This window comes from Chelonoidis abingdonii, chromosome 23 (genome assembly GCF_003597395.2).
Source record: "Chelonoidis abingdonii isolate Lonesome George chromosome 23, CheloAbing_2.0, whole genome shotgun sequence".
NCBI lineage: Eukaryota > Metazoa > Chordata > Testudines > Testudinidae > Chelonoidis > Chelonoidis abingdonii.
In genome coordinates, this window is record NC_133791.1 from 14,455,744 (window position 1) to 14,472,604 (window position 16,861).

Below are 16,861 nucleotides of genomic sequence, written 5' to 3' on the forward strand. Positions count from 1 at the left end.
AAAAGCATTGCAAAACTACTTATGACACCCATGCTACTTGGGCAGCTGTTACTGTGTGGGGATTCACCGACAGCTCTCAGTGTCTCACCACACAGTTCTAATGATTTCCTTGAAATAAGAATATAAGCAAGTTACCAAGAAAACATTCAGAACTTTCAGGAATATGTTGAACAATCCTGGTGCTTGGTTGTTTCCCAAACGGTGCTGAACTGCTCTTCGAAAACTGGACTTAATGGTTATCCTTAGTAGTGGAGTATGAGAATAAACTGAGTCCTGAATGCTGGATTTGAAGGAGCTGATGATGCTTTCAGGACCACATCGAAACAAATATTTAGCATACAAGAGACGAGTAAATTTGAAAGGCCAAGTCCCAATATGTATTAACCCACAGGTCACTATGGCATTAAGCCTGGTACAGTGAGCAGAGACAAAAACAGCAACTGTGGATTCATTCATTGCAACAGCACAGTCACCACTTTATTGTGCAAAGAGGAAAATTAGCTAACTTTTTCAAACACTCACAATACAGAGCTATAAAGTCTCATGATATTTTCACTAAAACAGTTGTTGCTGATTAAAAAATAGTGTTTTTCTTACAACCACAGAATAAGCCCTGGTAGTGAAACAGAAAACCAGGTATATATAATAAGGAACTGAGTCAAGCATAACTACCAGAAGAGCCATTAACCCCACGCCCTCTTTCACCATTCTCTCAACCATGATGCAATTCTCTCTGAGCCTGGCACACTGAAACAGTAGAATGTCCCTGGAAGGAATTTTAGTTCTGGTTAAAAGAACTAGATCTACACAGTCTAAAAGGACACACGGCTCTCTCAATGGTTCAAGTACTGACCTGCTGTGATCAGAGATGTGACTCAGTTGCTTAGTTCGGATCAAGATCTGAATCCAAACTTCTCAAAAGCCAGGGGATGTCTGGATTTGGTATTCCAGTTCAGCTCATGCAGGGACCGTCTAACACCGCTAGCCTGGCTTGTGAAATTCAGATTTGGATATTACAGTTGGCAAGGGCCCTCAAATTGTTATGCTTATAAGAAGCAGGGATAAAAATGTCATTACAGCAAATCAACCACAAAACAGAAATTAGTTGTTCTGTACTGAGTGCCCATATGGCATTTGACATATAATTAGATAAGCACTTTGGCTGTGCATTTATAACCCACCCCACAACTCCTGACAGGACTCTTCACAGATAAACAGCTCAATCATGATGCTCTTGACTGTCATTTTATAAAATGAAGCCATAGAGACAGAGGAATATGATTTTAATAAGAACGATTCTGATTTCAAATTTAAGAAAACAAAGATTTAATTTTGTTCCATCAGTTCAACTTCTTTTATAGTTCGAACAGAAAATCAATATGATTAGCAAAAGTGCAACTGTAATGCTTTTCTGTAAAGAGCAGCTGTGTTATACCTCCTTCAGTGCATAAACTCTTTTGTAAAGGAATTTGCTTCAAGCAGTAAATCTAAATTCTCCAGTGTGAATGAAGCCGGCCAGATATCCTTCAAACGTTTTCCAAATCCTACCAAATCTCATAACAATTCAGTGCTGTTTTCTCTATAGGTAAGATAACAACCCTCTGGATACTAGTGCTTTTTGTAGGCAAACTCAACCTCTTACATTAACACATACACCAGGCCTGCAGATATTTTTCCTTAAAGTATTTTAGGTTTCCAGAGAGACAGAAGTATTAGACAGATTCCCAAGTGCTTTTAGTAAATGCCATTTATCTACTGCAGGACCACACATAGAATTGTACCCTTCAGACAGAATGGTTTCTCCAAGAGAGCAGTAAAAATGCTGCCTCCCAAAGATCTTCGTACTCCAGATTTGCCAAAAAGCACGTCTTCATCTTAGTTTCTACCCTGCTTCTGTCCACCAGTCCATTCATCAGTAAAGTGGCTGCAGATTGGTGAAGAAGCCAGCCAATCATCTTGTCTAGATTCAGACTCTTTGGGACTAGAATATTTTCACCCCAGAGGCTTAAGTGAAGCACATTAGCTGCAACTCGAGCAGACAGTCTCTGAAACGAGAAGTGAAAGATCAGCTGAACGCCCGTGAAAGGTGTTAGAACAGACACGTGAGATGTATACTGTTGAAATGCTCCCAAGCATCTTCTCATCTCACAGAACATTCACTTCTAATTGAAAGGCTTTAGGTGGTTGTTGCTATCCGGCTACTATTCTTGAGCTCCCAAGTCACTCAAGTTCCATTACATGCCACCCTTTCGCACTATGACTTCGCTGTAATATGCAAAAAAGTGTCACAAACCAAGATCTTTATATTGCATCATGATTTCATTGAAGTCCTGCGATAGTTTTCTATTATTACCACCAACACAGTGCTTGGGAGCCCTAGTCATGGTGAAGGACCCCATTGTGCTAGGCACTGTACAACTATTTTATCACAATACTCCCAGGAAAGTGACTGCTATGTAACTGACACCCTGTTAAAACCCCACTCACGGCAATAGCCGCGAGGTCTCTCACCTTGTTTGGATCCCGCTGAAGTAGCATTTTCACCACCTGCTTCACATCGAAGTTCACAGTATCTGGCAGTGCTGGGAGCTGGTCTTCTTGGTAGCTTCTGCTTTCCAGAGAGGATCTTCCTTGGCCATAGAAAGGATTACACAGTCCAAGGATTTCATACGCTATCGCTCCAACTGCCCATGCGTCTGCTTTACTGTAGTCAATTAGGACACCTGGACCAGGTACTGCTGTGACCACCTGCATCAGAAAGACCATAGGAAATATATGGGAAGGTAGAAAAACACAGCACAAGTTTGTTTAACCTTTTGATAAATCTACTTCTATTCATCAGGTCAGCATTTCCATTGTCATGAACTCAGTTCTTACCTCTGACTAAAGCTTGCACCCAGTTTAGTATTTATAGGGATATATTACTTGGGCAGCTGAAGAGGGACTCCAGATAGTGGCCTTATAAAGGGACCAGGTGTTCCATTTCACACAGCATGAAAGCCAAAAGTATCCCTACCCAATATACCGGTGCCAGGCTAGAGATCCCTTACCATATGTTAAGACTACTGGTAACAGGGGAGTGAAAGGAAACACAATTAATTTCACCCCCACCCAGAGGATGCAGAGGAATAATTACTAGTTTGATAATAATGCAAAAATTGCTACACAGATGCTGTGTAGGAGAACTTACTGTTCTGAGACCCTTGAAAAAGCTAAGCAGAAGAGGGCATATGAATGGAAAGCAGCCAAATTTGGAATTTTGTACTTTTATGTGTAAGACCAACTACCACCTTGTAACACTGATTTTTTTTTTCCATTTTCAGTTGCTCAAGATACCAATGGGAGATTGACCAGCACAGAGTTCTGTAAAGGTGTTCTCTTGATGAATTCAACATCAGATGTGGTCGCCCCATCTCAAAAAAGATATATTGGACTTGGAAAAGGTTCAGAAAAGGGTAACAAAAATGGTTAGGTGTATGGAACAGCTGCTGTATGAGGAGAGATTAATAAGACTGGTACTTTTCAGCTTGGAAAAGAGAGGCTTAAGGGGGAGATATGATAGAACTAGGGGCCACCAAATGAAATTAATAGGTGGTAGGTTTAAAACAAACAAAACGTATTTTTTCATATAACGCACGGTCAACCTGTGGAACTCCTTGCCAGAGGAAGTTGTGAAGACCAAGACTATAACAGGGTTCCAAAAAGAACTAGAGAAATTCATGGAGGATAGGTCCATCGATGACTGTTAGCCAGGATGGGCAGGGATGGTGTCCTTAGCGTCTGTTTGCCAAAAGCTGGGAATGGGCAACAGGGGACGGATCACTTGAGGATTCCTGTTCTGTTCATTCCCTCTGGGGCACCTGGCACTGGCCACTGTTGGAAGACAGGATACTGGGCCAGATGGATCATTGGTCTGACCCAGTGTAGCCATTCTGATGTTTGTATCAGAGGCATTTAACCCATATGGTAGTGCCAATCAACCAGACCATGAATCCTCCAAGCAATGCTATTGGAGATGGCACTCCATGGCAGGAAGTTCCATGGGGAGATAAACTAGACAGACAATGCCACACCCACAACAACCTGTAGCAGCCAATGTAGCAAGTTACTGGGCATAGTATTAGGCAAGAATGGCAAGATAACCAATAACGAAAAGGCTTTTACCAAGTATTGACTAATATCGATGTGTCTGAATGGCATTCAAATTTCTCATTTTGTGGTGCGGAAGGTATATAGGGCAAAGGGGAAGGTTTGGCGTTCCCCAAATCCATTACTTTGGACCTAACCCTGCTCCTATTTATGTTAATGGACTTTACTGGATCCTATACTTCCAACAGCACTACACATATATACCTACCTAATACAGGCTATAATTACTTACTGAGACTCATACAGATGAGGAATTACCTCTGGTGCCATAAGACAGCCATTGCCTCCCCGATCCACATACCAGCTGGTGAAAGGCAATCTCAAGCCAATATTTTCATCTGCCAAACAGCAACCAAAGTCTGTGATCACCAGCCAGGGACAGCCAGCTGTAAACATCACAGGTTAACCAAGTTAGCATGCAACTGACATGTGCAGTGTATAATATTTGGCCATATTAGATACCACACATCATATTAGAAAACTGACTGACTATTAATCAGCACAAGCAGTCTCAAGCCTTACAGGAGTCTATATTACCACAGACCATTTCTGCATCTCCTCTCTTCAGTATTACAAGTTAGAACACTGGTGACATATGTAAAGTAAAACATTTGCCCATTTCTCTGTATAAGGAATTAGTTATCCATTCAGAGTTTTCACAGACACCTCAGTGATTCTCCCAAATTCAGCAGCCTGGGACCCACACTTCGCACATACTTTCGGTTTCTGAGGCTGCATGAAGCAAAACACTCTTGTTCATTTAAACAGCTTCCATCATAACGCTGACACCCAGTGAGTGAGGTATAGTACAAATGTACAGCAGAGATGGGCAGAATGGAAGCATATTCCTACATCCAAAACGCAGTGTAAGAATTGGAGCTGCCACTGAGTGATAGGAAAATAGAGACTGATGTGCCAGATCTGACTGAGTCCCACTCTGACTTCAGAGAAGATACACAAGATTAAGAATTAATCAGGGATGGAAGGAATCTTTAGTACTTTTTTTTTTTTAATTTGTAGCAGATACAGAGTCAGCGAGCCTGCAACTGTTTGAGCTAGTTAATGGTTACTCTCCTGATGACAAGTCAAACATTGCAAAACAGAACAATTGATTTCCAGAGACTGAATTTTTAATCATTACCATCTGCATTCAGTATAGTTTTAACAAGGCTTCAAGAAAACGAAACCTATGTTAGTAGGACCTCTAAAAATCTTCTACAGCAGCTACAGCAGGGTTTTTAATTACACAGATCTAGGCACTCACTATTGTTCCTTGTTCAGTTCAAGTCACACCGAAACAGTGCTCAGGTAATTAACATTTCAGTTAAAGAGAGTGACACCAAAACAACAAAATGTTATTCCCTCTAGTCTCAGCTAATGTTTAATGATCTGAAGGTGCAATATCATTAACCTATGTCTGCTGTGGGATTTTTAGAAATTGCTCAGTGCTGCCTGGCAAGTTACGATCACAGAGACCATGGGCATAGAGCTAATGCATCATAAATGTTGCGGTGCAGGCTAATGCATGCCCTTCTGCTCTCTGTTTAAGCAGTCGTTCACTTAGTAATTTTTGCAACATATCTTGTTAACAGTGCTTTGTCCTTACATAGCACCTTTCATCTGATGATCTCCAAGCATGTAACAGACACTGAACAAATATCACAACACCCCCGTGAGGCGAGGAAGCATTATCTCCATTTTACTGATGGGAAAACCGAGGCACAGAGAGGATAAGTGACTTTCCAATGTCACAACAGCAGCATGTGGTAGTGCCAAGAACAGAACCTAGGAGTCTTGACTCCCCCTAAACAAAGTCTGTAACATCTAGGCTTACTTTCTTCCCCATTAAACACCATGGATGTGATTTTCAAAAGCATCTAAGGCTATGTCTACACTACCGCAGGATCGATGTTCTGGCGATCGATGCACTGGGGGTCAATTTAGTGGGTCTAGTGAAGACCCACTAAATCAATGGCAGAGCGCTCTTCAGTCAACCCTGGTATTCCATCAGGGCTGAGAGGAGTAAGGTAAGTCAATGGGAGAGTGTCTCCCGTCGACCCAGCGCAGTGTAGACAATGCAGTAAGTCAACCTAAGCTACGTCGACTCCAGATATGTTATTCATGCAGCTGGAGTTGTGTAACTTAGGTTGACTTACCACAGTAGTGTAGACATAGCCTGAGTGACTTAGTAGCACGAGTCCCAATACAAGTCAAATTACTTTTGTAAACTCCCTATTCATCTCCAGCTGGACTCAGCAAGCTACATACCAGAATCCAATTCAACTAGGATATTGTCAGATTTTAAATCTCTGTGCGCTATTCCATGTCGAACAAGATGATCCACGCCTTCCAGTAACTGTAAGATCATCAAGGTGCTGAGGTGGGCATCTGAACTCTTCTCGTTCAAGTACTGACGCAGGGTGCATGGATAACTGGACAGATTGAGAAAGACAATATTTGATTCAGTATTCTACTGCTGTAAAGCAAATATTCAGTTCAACATTAGTGGCATCTGCCTGGAGATACTTCACTGTTACATTTACTAACTTCTCTCTAAACATCCCAAATTCCTTAACCAACCCCATTTCCCCCCTCATCCCCAGTACACAAAAATGTCTGCTCATGTTTTGATGCATGGCATACTGTCTGAAATCTGGCATCTCCATCAGGGCATCCATACTTCTAGAACTGGAAATAAAAGCATCCTCTCTGAAAGCAGGAGGCTCACAGGGTATACAATGAGATTTCTTAGGTATTTTATTTACAGAGGGTTCTTCTGTATCTTCCTTTGTATTCTGAAGGAAAGAGAGGGAAGTGTGTTCTTACACAACAGACAGACTTGGTGGGAAGGGATATGATTCAGAGAAGGAAGAGTTTTTCTGGAGTCAGGTTGGTCAAAATAGCAAGAAGTGGGGGAAATGAAGATATCCCCCTACAAAGTGTTTTATAAAAATGGAGGAATAATTTGGAGTCTAATGGCTGTGTCTCAATTGAAAAGCAACAGCTGATCAGAAAGAAAGAGAAAGCCCAGAGTTACTGGGTCCTGATGAGTCATTTTTGCTTTAACTTTGCCTTCACGTGCAGCTGAGAAGGTAGTGTTGGAGAACCAGAATATCTGAAAAGTGTCTGAAGTTTCTAAAATGAGTTAATTAAAGTAATTATTAAAAAGAGCAACTAGCCTTCACTGTTTGACAAGAGTTAAAACCTCAGGAACGGGGAAAGATCACAGGATATTTCTTAAAAAGTGTGCTTTGATCAATGGCAATGAGCCAGGCGAAGACTTCACAAGGCCTTGTGTTGGCTAGCCGGCAGCTGCAGACTACAGAGCCTCACAGCACAATCACACTAGAAATCTGAGTAACTTACAAAACTCATCTCTACCTACTTCTTCATCACTAAGAAGAGCGTGCGGCTGTGACCGATCCCACTGGGGTTCAGACTTAATGGGAGAACATCTGGATAATCCACATATGCTCCAGGTAGCAGAGGAACTGAGGATGTAAAAGCTCGGATCACCTGGATTATATTCGGATGAGGTTTCAACTTCTTCTTCCCAAAGACAGGTCTCCTGTTTTAATATAATTTATGTATCACATTAGACAAAGAAATTAAAACCCAACAGCTATGGTAGGATGGTGAATTAGAGATACTTTCATTTTTGTTATTCTTACTAAAATCATATTTTTCATTAATATAGCAATTTTCCTCCTAAAGGATCCCAAAGCAGTTTATAAACTCACTCATTCTAAAAACAAACAATATTGGCAAGTTACAGTTAAGGTTAGAAAGTGCAGTTCAAAACAAGATGTACCTTAAAAATGTCTGTAAAAAATACTCAACCACTCTCAAACATGAAAAGCTCTGGATACCACAAGTTTACAAACAATTCTAAGAATTGTTCAACAGAAACTTTCCTAACCAAGCCCCAGTTCTGCAAAGTAATCCATACAGGCAGGTTCCTGCCCTCACATGAAATCCCACTGACTTCAATAGTGGTCCACAAAGTAGACTCATTGCCTAAATGGAGTCCCATTGAGATAAACAGCGCTCCATACAGACACCAGCATCTGCCGGCATGATTCAGACTTCTTGCAAATCCCCACTCCTATTGTTATTAGTGGGCAATCCACTGCAGATCAAGGGTAGTCAATGGACTTTAGCTTTACAGACCTAACCCACTGACCATAATTAAAACTATAACTTGGCCCTTTCCACCAAATGTATTAGATTCTCTTGCTCTAATAACCCAAAACAATCAACCTTTATTTTCTACGAGGTGCAGTTTAATGTTACACCAGTAGAGGGCATTCAAAACATTTACTGTATTGGCTATTTAAAAAAAGATTACATTGAGAAAACAGAATTTTCCACAAATTTGATTGCTGAACATGAGCCAACAGTTTACTCCAAAACAACCTATTAAGTCTCCAAAATAACCCTTTAAGTGTTAGTGTTCTAAATAATTAACAGAGGAGTAGAGTTAGTGAAAGAGACTTGACTCTCAGTAAGATTAAGGAGAAAACTAGGACTGGCTTTGAAAAAAAATGACTTTATACTGGAAGCAGATCAAGGGGATACCAAACCAGGAAATCTATTCTTTGATGTACACAGTAAGTACCCATTAAAACGAATGAGAGCTACGCACACGTATCTAGAGCAAAACAGACGTCTCTTTCCTCTCATCCCCTGAATGCAAAATATCTGTCTGCTTTGTCTGTTACACTGCTGGGCAAGCTACATACTTATGAGTGTTTATTGTTTATTTGTACTGGCAGAAATGTAAAACAGTTGATCTGGATTCTGGAGCACATTGTTTAAACTGGGGCGGGGGGGGGTTTAAAAGGATACTGATTAAAAAAATAACACAACATTTTCCTGTGTTCACATTTTAGATGACAAAACTGAAAGAATTTTAAAATTCTAATTTACTTCCCTGTATTTATTTACTTTTCTCTTCGCTCAGTATGTGAAAACAGAGTAAGCCATTTTCACTTTTGTTTCTGGTCAGTACTGAGTAAAATTCATTGACATGTTGTTGTCAACTACCGCAGCACCTCGGGCCTCACTCACAGGCCAGAGCCCCATTATGCTAGGTGCTGTAGAAACAAACAGATATGGTGGTATTCTCTCCTCCAAATCACTAGGAACGAATTCTCCAAAACAATGTTTAGGGTACCCTGTACCCCCGGAGGTGCCATCATTTAGCTGAAATGTACAGCAGCGGTCCTGACCACTTGTGGTCACTAATAATTCCATGGCCTTTTTACTTTTATGGAGGGCAAGTAGAGAAGAGTTAGAAGAGTCAACCCCAGTATTCTGGCCAAGGTCCAGACTGAGTGTTTAGATCCTGCCCTCATTAAATCCCCTACGAAGCATCAAGTGGATGCAGCTTTTCTCTTAATTTCCTCTATTTAGATTCTCTGTGATATGCCTGTGCACTCTAAACCACTGCTGAATTTCAGAGGTCTGATGACATGATTTCCACACATATTGTGCAATTTACTAGTACAATGAGTAAAATGTGTAAGCCACATTGGGATTTGGATGAAAGGTGCCTCAGATCCTGAATGTATCAGTACTGTTCCATCTTTTGGGGGGATTTTAGTGATGACAATTGCCATTGCAGGGAAACATGGCACCCTGAACTCAGGTCTTGATAGACATAGACTCATAGAATACCAGAGTTGGAAGGGACCTTAGGAGGTCATCTAGTCCAACCCCCTGCTCAAAGCAGGACCAATCCCCACACAGATTTTTGCCCCAGATCCCTAAATGGCCCCCTCTAGGATTGAACTCACAACCCTGGGTTTAGCAGGCCAATGCTAAAACCACTGAGCTATCCCTCCCCCCCCATGCGAAAGGGGAAGTTGATTTTCCAGTTTTTTGTAGCTGAAATGTATGGGCTTCACAGCTTCTTATAATAAACTTGTTTTCTTAGAACATGCTAATAAAGGCTCTCTGATCACCAGTAAGGACCAATAAAAGCATCTACTAATAAAAGATACCTGTGGCAAGCAACAGTTCCGTATTCCCCGGATAAGGCAGAACCACTCGCCGGAACGAGTTCCTGTCTCATGGTGCTGAGGATAGCTTCACTTGAAGAACCAGCCTACAACAGCAGTTACATAAAACATTGTTTTCAAACCTGAGCTTTAAAATCATCCAATCTAAATACCAAAACTGGAAGCAGATAACCCTGAAGCTAACATTAAGTAAATTCAGACTAGAAATAAGGGGTAATTTTTAACAGCACGAGTATAATGGGTTCCTCATCATTTGAAATTTTCAGAATAAAACTGGATGTCTTTCTAAAAAATATATGCTAGCTCAGCTACAAGATACTGGTTTGATTCAGGAATTACTGATGGAAATTCTATGGCCTTTGTTATGCTGAAGGTCAGAATAGATGATCATAATGATCCATTCCAGGTTTAAACAAAAAAAATCTATGAATCCCAACAGATTTAAGGAATCATTAGTCTGGAAGACTCCTCAAGCATAGGCGCCAACTCTGTGGATGGGGAAAAAATGGTGGATGCTTAGTACCAATCGGCAGCTGCCCACCAAAGCCTCTCCCCCTCCCCAGCGCCTCCTGCCCATTGGCAGGCCCTGCCGATCAGCGCCTCCCTCTACCTTTCTGCACCTGCTGTCTGCCATGGATCAGCTGTTTTGTGGCATCAAGAGGTGCTGGAGAGAGAGGGCAGGAGGGCACAGGGTGCTCGGGGGAGGGGGCAAAACTGGGCAGGGAAGAGGTAGGATGGGAAAAGAAGGGGTGGGGGTGGAACGGGAGTGGGGAGAAGCAGGGCCACTGTGGGGCATTGGGGGAAGGGGTGGAGTGGGCGCGGGGCTTGAGCGGAGCCGGGGGAGCACCCCCAGCAGATTAGAAACTCAGTGCCTATGTCCTCATGTTCAGTTGTTTGCAGACTAGAATGGATACAGTGAATTTTCCATAGAGAAAAGAACGATAGCTCTCTGAGTCTCTGGGATAGTTACTTTGGGATATGGCTGATAACAGAATCATTTGGGCTGGAGGAAATTTATGAAAAGAGATCTGGTCCGCCCACCTAATTGTGTGGGGCCTCCAGTGGGTAATTTACCTATCATACCTAAAATGTCTCGAGCAAATGGACACCTAAGTTGTATCCTTGAGTATCTCTAGAAGCAGTGATTCCTCAAACTCCTTTAGCAGTGTTTTTCCATTTTCTGCTAGTTCCTAATGTTTCTCCAAGTTTCATAATTTTTTTCCCAGAAAACACTGTCAATATTGTCAAGAAGCAGCAGACAAACCAGCAGTACCACACAAATGTCATGCTGATGCTGACTCCCATAGGAAGATTTTTGATGAGCATTAATTACCTCGCTGAGTGACTGTTCATGAACAATCTGTGTTTCCATTGCTATATATCAACAACTTTGTTCCAATGTACTAATCGTGCACAAAATAATTAGAGCTTTCAACACATCCGTGGTAAACATTTCACTCAGATTTTGCAAGTGTCAAACAGGAAGACTACAGACTAACTCCTTACCGAAATGTTCCACATCATTTTGATAGCTAATGGGAAAGCAGCTCTTTGCTGGTTTGTTTGTATAGGTTTTGCTTCTGCAGCCTGGATATCTGAGCCATGATCCCACTCTGTATCTGGAGTCTTTCCTTCTAAAGGCTTGCTGTCTTCACTGCTTTGGTAGTTGGAAGACAACAGAATAGTTGCTTCATATACAGCAGCACTGCACCCTTTCCCAATGGGTTGCCCAATAAGGTACTCTTCTAGCTTGAAGCCTTGCCAGCGGAAAGTGCTCAGTGGATCTTTCAGTGGCTTATTCTTTCCAATAAATATGGTCTGAAAGGAAAGTGAAAAAATCACTCAATTATGCAACACTTTAAAAAACAGAGAAATACTTTGCTATGTTAAATGATATGATTGTATGTGCTCCAGGGTGTGCATACAAGGATATATACCACATGGCCAGCACTGGCAGCATTTGAAAGCTTTGTATCTTCTATTATGTTAAACTACAATCCAGCTGGGCATTTACAAAACACATGGTGGATCCATTTTACAAATCACGACATCCAAATCCTGCATGTGCATGCTTCAGATTCGAATATAGGTACATAAAACATATAATTCTTTGTGCTTTTGTAGCATCGTTTATCTGAGGATCTCAAAGCATTATATAAATATTAAGCCTCAAAGCAGCATAAGGTAAGTAAATTATTATCCATATCCTACAAGTGAAAGGGACAACACCCAGATTCACACTGAAAACTTTTGCTGGCAGAGCACTGTCAGTTAGGGATGTGGTATTTTTTGCAACTTTCTCTGCCCACAAAAGCCCCGCTGTAGACTCAGCTATACCAGCATTAAAAGGGCTTTTTCCAGTATCATTCATATTGCTTGCCCAACTGATAAGTTGTGCCGAGAAAAGCTCTTTGCAGGTACAGGCTGTGTCTACACTGCGAGGGTTTTGAGGGTATAGTTATCCAAATATGGGATACAGACATACTATTAGGTTACCCACATTTGAAAACAGATACAAGTTCGAGCAATTCAGTCAGAGCCTTGTACTCATAAAGTAACCATTTATAGACAATATATTCAAGCCAGCAAACAAATAATCTGTCACCAGCAACACACGTTTTTATTTAAGGTGTCTGTCAACCAGTACTACAAACAAATAAATGTGTTTGGACAGAAGAAGGGAAAGAAAAACATGCCATACATCTACAACATAAACAAATAAAGTCTGCAGAGAAAGGTCGGCGAGCTTCCATAACAGGGATTTTTACTGTGCTTCCCTCCCTCTCTGAATGAATAAAATGTTTAAAAATAAAACCTAGTTAAGAACAATGACAGACAAAATGCCATTGACCTAAAGCTTTCATGGCAGCTGAAAATGAGTGTTCGTTAGAGGATAGAGAATCAATGCGGGGGAAATGTTTGGGGGTTAATGGAAATAGACACAAAAAGAAGAGGAAGAGGACTACGGGATCAGAAATTAAGAATCAAGACACTGAAGAAACTAGTTGTGATGAAGTGGGAATTTTCTGTAATGTTTTTATGATACCTAGGCATGCCTCAGTACCCCTCAGAGTGTGGCATTCGTACCCGCTGGGTGCAAAAGGGGCAACAAAGCTCCTGGAACAGCACAAGAGACAGAAGGCGTGAGTGAGCCACCTTGCTGTCTGGGAGGAATGAATATAGTCCTTAAATAACTGGCTCAAACTGATCCAAATCAACAGAGGGCCCAGCAAGACAAAGAGATGCCCCAACCACCAATCAACACTTAGCAGGAAACCCTGGCAGGCAGGAACTGGAAACTGAGCTGGAGAATAAGATGTCAGGTGACTGGAAAAACAGGAGCCTGGACTGGGGAGACAAAAGAGAAACAGAGGGAGAGAGCCAGAGGAGTCCATCATAGTGTGGCTGGCTCATCATGGCACTGGTTTGACCAGGGTGAACTATATGGTTTAACTTAATTGCTCTGTGCTAACGTAAGGACTTACAGATTCTGTAGCCAGATGACCAGTAAACGGTTACTTGGCTTTGAAAAGGCTTCTTGTGTCTCTGTAAATACTCCCTGAGAGCACTGGGCACTAAAGGGGCACAGTACAGGCCTCCCACAAGTCTGGCTTGGCTGGATTCCCTGCAGGGAGCCAGAGAGAGAGACAGGAAATACTGGTGCCAAAGGCCCAGTCTTGGAGTCCGTGGGCCTTCCCCTATGGAACAGTGTGGGTCCTTGAAGCCCAATACACGAATGTGGTTGCTCCCAGGAGACTGAGACCAGACCCTATGACAGGCATATACCTCAGAAAGGAAACTAAAACTCCTATCCTGCAATGAGACCTGCACAAGTACAGGAGTCGAGATGCATGGATGTGACAACATCAGCAGGGCCCAAGGCCTGGTTTACATTAGGGCTGTCAATTCATCGCATTAAAAAAATGAATCGCGATTAATCGCACTCTTAAACAATAGAATAAAAATTGAAATTTAAATATTTTTGATGTTTTTCTACATTTTCAAATGTCTATTTCAATTGCAACACAAAAAACAAAATGTGCAGTGCTCACTATATTATTTATTACAAATATTTGAACTGTAAAAATGATAATAGTATTTTTCAATTCACCTCATACGAGTACTGTAGTGCAATCTCTTTATCATGAAAATGCAACTTACAAATGTATTTTTTTGTTATGTAACTGAACTCAAAAACAAAACAATGTAAAACTTTAAAGCCTACAAGCCCACTCAGTCCTACTTCTTATTCAGCCAATCGCTAAGAGAAACATTTGTTTACATTTATGGGAGATAATGCTGCCCACTTCTTAATTACGTTGTCACCTGAAAGTGAGAACAAGCATTCACATGGCACTCTTGTAGCTGGCATCGCAAAATATTTATATGCAAGGTTCATATGCCTCTTCATGCTTCAGCCATCGTTTTAGAGGACATGCTTCCATGCTGATGATGCTCGTTAAAAAAATAAGTGTTAATTACATTTGTGACTGAACTCCTTGGGGGAGAACTGTATTATCTCCTGCTCTATTTTACTCACATTCTGCCATATATTGCATGTTATAGCTGTCTCAGATGATGACCCACCAAGTTGTTTAAGAACACTTTCACTACAAATCTTGACAAAATGCAAAGAAGATACCATTGTGAAGCACTCGACTCAAGGTTTAAGAATCTGAAGTGCCTTCCAAAATCCGAGAGGGATGAGGTGTGGAGCATGCTTTCAGAAGTCTTAAAAGAGCAACATTCTGATGCAGAAACTACAGAACCCAAACCAGCAAAACAAAAAATCAACCTTCTGCTGGTGGCAGCTGATGAAAATGAAAATGCATCGGTCTGCACTGCTTTGGGTTGTTATTGAGCAGAACCCATCATCAGTATGGATGCAAGTAATGGTGGTTGAAGCATCAAGGGACAAATGAATCTTTAGCGCATCTGGCATGTAAATATCTTGCAATGCTGGCTACAACAGTGCCGTGCAAACACCTGTTCTCCGTTTCAGGTGACATTGTATACAAGAAGTAGGCAGCATTATCTGCTGCAAAGGTAAACAAATTTGATTGTCTGAGTGATTGGCTGAACAAGAAGTAGGACTGAGTGGACTTGTAGGCTCTAAAGTTTTACATTGTTTTATTTTGAATGCAGGGTTTTTTTGTACATAATACATTTGTAAGTTCAACTTTCATGATAAACAGATTGCACTATAGTACTTATATTAGGTGAATTGAAATTTACTATTTCTTTTGTTTTTTATAGTGCAAATATTTGTAATAAAAATAAATATAAAATGAGTACTGTACAGTTTGTATTCTGTGTTGTAATTGAAATATATTTGAAAATGCAGAAAACATCCAAAAATATTTAAATAAACGGTGTTCTATTACAGTTTAATCGCACAATTAATCATGATTAATTTTCTTAAATGCTTGACAGCCCTAGTTTACAAACAAAGTCTCAACAAAGTCTCACTAAAGCTCTGAAGTTACACCAATTTAATTAAAGCAACTGTGTGTGTAGACACTCTCATATTAGTTTAACTTACACTAAATAAAATAAATTGGAAGGTACAGTATTTAAGAAGTCAGGGGAGAACAAGTTTACAAAATAATGGATGAGGATGGGGTGGGGGCAGCAGTAGAGGAAAACGAAAATGCCTTAAGAGAGAAAAGGAGGTTTTATAGAAGTGTATTTAGAGCTGGTGAAAGGTGCTGGTCTGACAGCCCTCAAGACTGTCAGTCTCCACTTATCTAGCATGGGCAGTGGCACCAGCATGCCCAAGCCCTAGCGTATAGGGACCCTCACCAGTGCTGGGAGGGCGGGGGGTGAAATCTCAGTGCTAAGTCAGTCCTTAGCCCTGTTGCTTGGACCCCCACCTACTTACTATGCTTCTGTGCAAATGGGGCTAGTCCCTCAACAGACAACACATTCCTCCTCTATCACCTCGCCAGGAGACCAACCCCGATGGGATCCCATGTCTGCCTGGACTGGAGATGCCCAAAGGACTAACTGGGATTTCCTTTTCTGGGACCTACCCTCCCTGGGGCTCAGTGTGGGGGGCACTGGGCTCCTCCGCTTGCCAGGACAGTGTCTGTGAACTAACCATCCCCTGGTCCCCCACACACCCCACAACAGGTCTCCCCAAAACACTGACAGGCAGATCCCTAGGACCTTATCACCCCCACACCTCACCAGGCCTTTCTGACAAGCTCTGACCTGGGTCCCCCTCCAGGATCCTGGGGGAGGCAGCCCTGGGGCCAGCCGCTTCCCCCAAAGGGGGGGCATTCCTAGGGTCTCCCCCAACACTCACTGGGGGCGGGGGGCACAGCCTGGGGTCGGCCACTTCCCCCAAAGGGGAGGGCATTCCTGTGGTCAGCCCTCCCCAAACACTCCCGGGGGGACAGCCTGGGGTTGGCCACTTCCCCCAATGGGGGATCATTCCTAGGGTCACCCCCCCCACACACACACACTCTCGGGGGGGGGCAGCCTGGGCTCAGCCACTTCCCCCAAAACGGGGGGCATTGCTCGGATCAGCCCCCCCCACACTCTCGGGGGGGCAGCCTGGGCTCAGCCACTTCCCCCAAAGGGAGTATTGCTCGGGTCAGTCCCCCCAACACTCCCGGGGGGGGGCAGCCCCGGGGTCGGGGCCCAGCAGGACGCAGCCCGGCTGCCCCGTTCGCGGGCCGGGCCGG

General features: G+C 42.4%; 1 protein-coding gene across 1 annotated transcript; it reads right to left on the reverse strand.

Annotated features, from left to right (window-relative positions):
- Positions 1 to 447: 447 nt before the first annotated feature.
- PINK1 (PTEN induced kinase 1) lies at positions 448 to 12,010 on the reverse strand. The gene is made up of 7 exons (XM_032779567.2): positions 11,679 to 12,010; positions 10,155 to 10,258; positions 7,535 to 7,717; positions 6,418 to 6,581; positions 4,408 to 4,535; positions 2,512 to 2,748; positions 448 to 2,045 (listed from the first exon to the last, which is right to left on the reverse strand). The coding sequence occupies exons 1-7, from the start codon at positions 11,694 to 11,696 to the stop codon at positions 1,785 to 1,787; spliced, it is 1,095 nt and encodes a 364-aa protein (XP_032635458.1). The 5' UTR covers positions 11,697 to 12,010; the 3' UTR covers positions 448 to 1,784.
- Between the last annotated feature and the right edge of the window lie 4,851 nt (positions 12,011 to 16,861).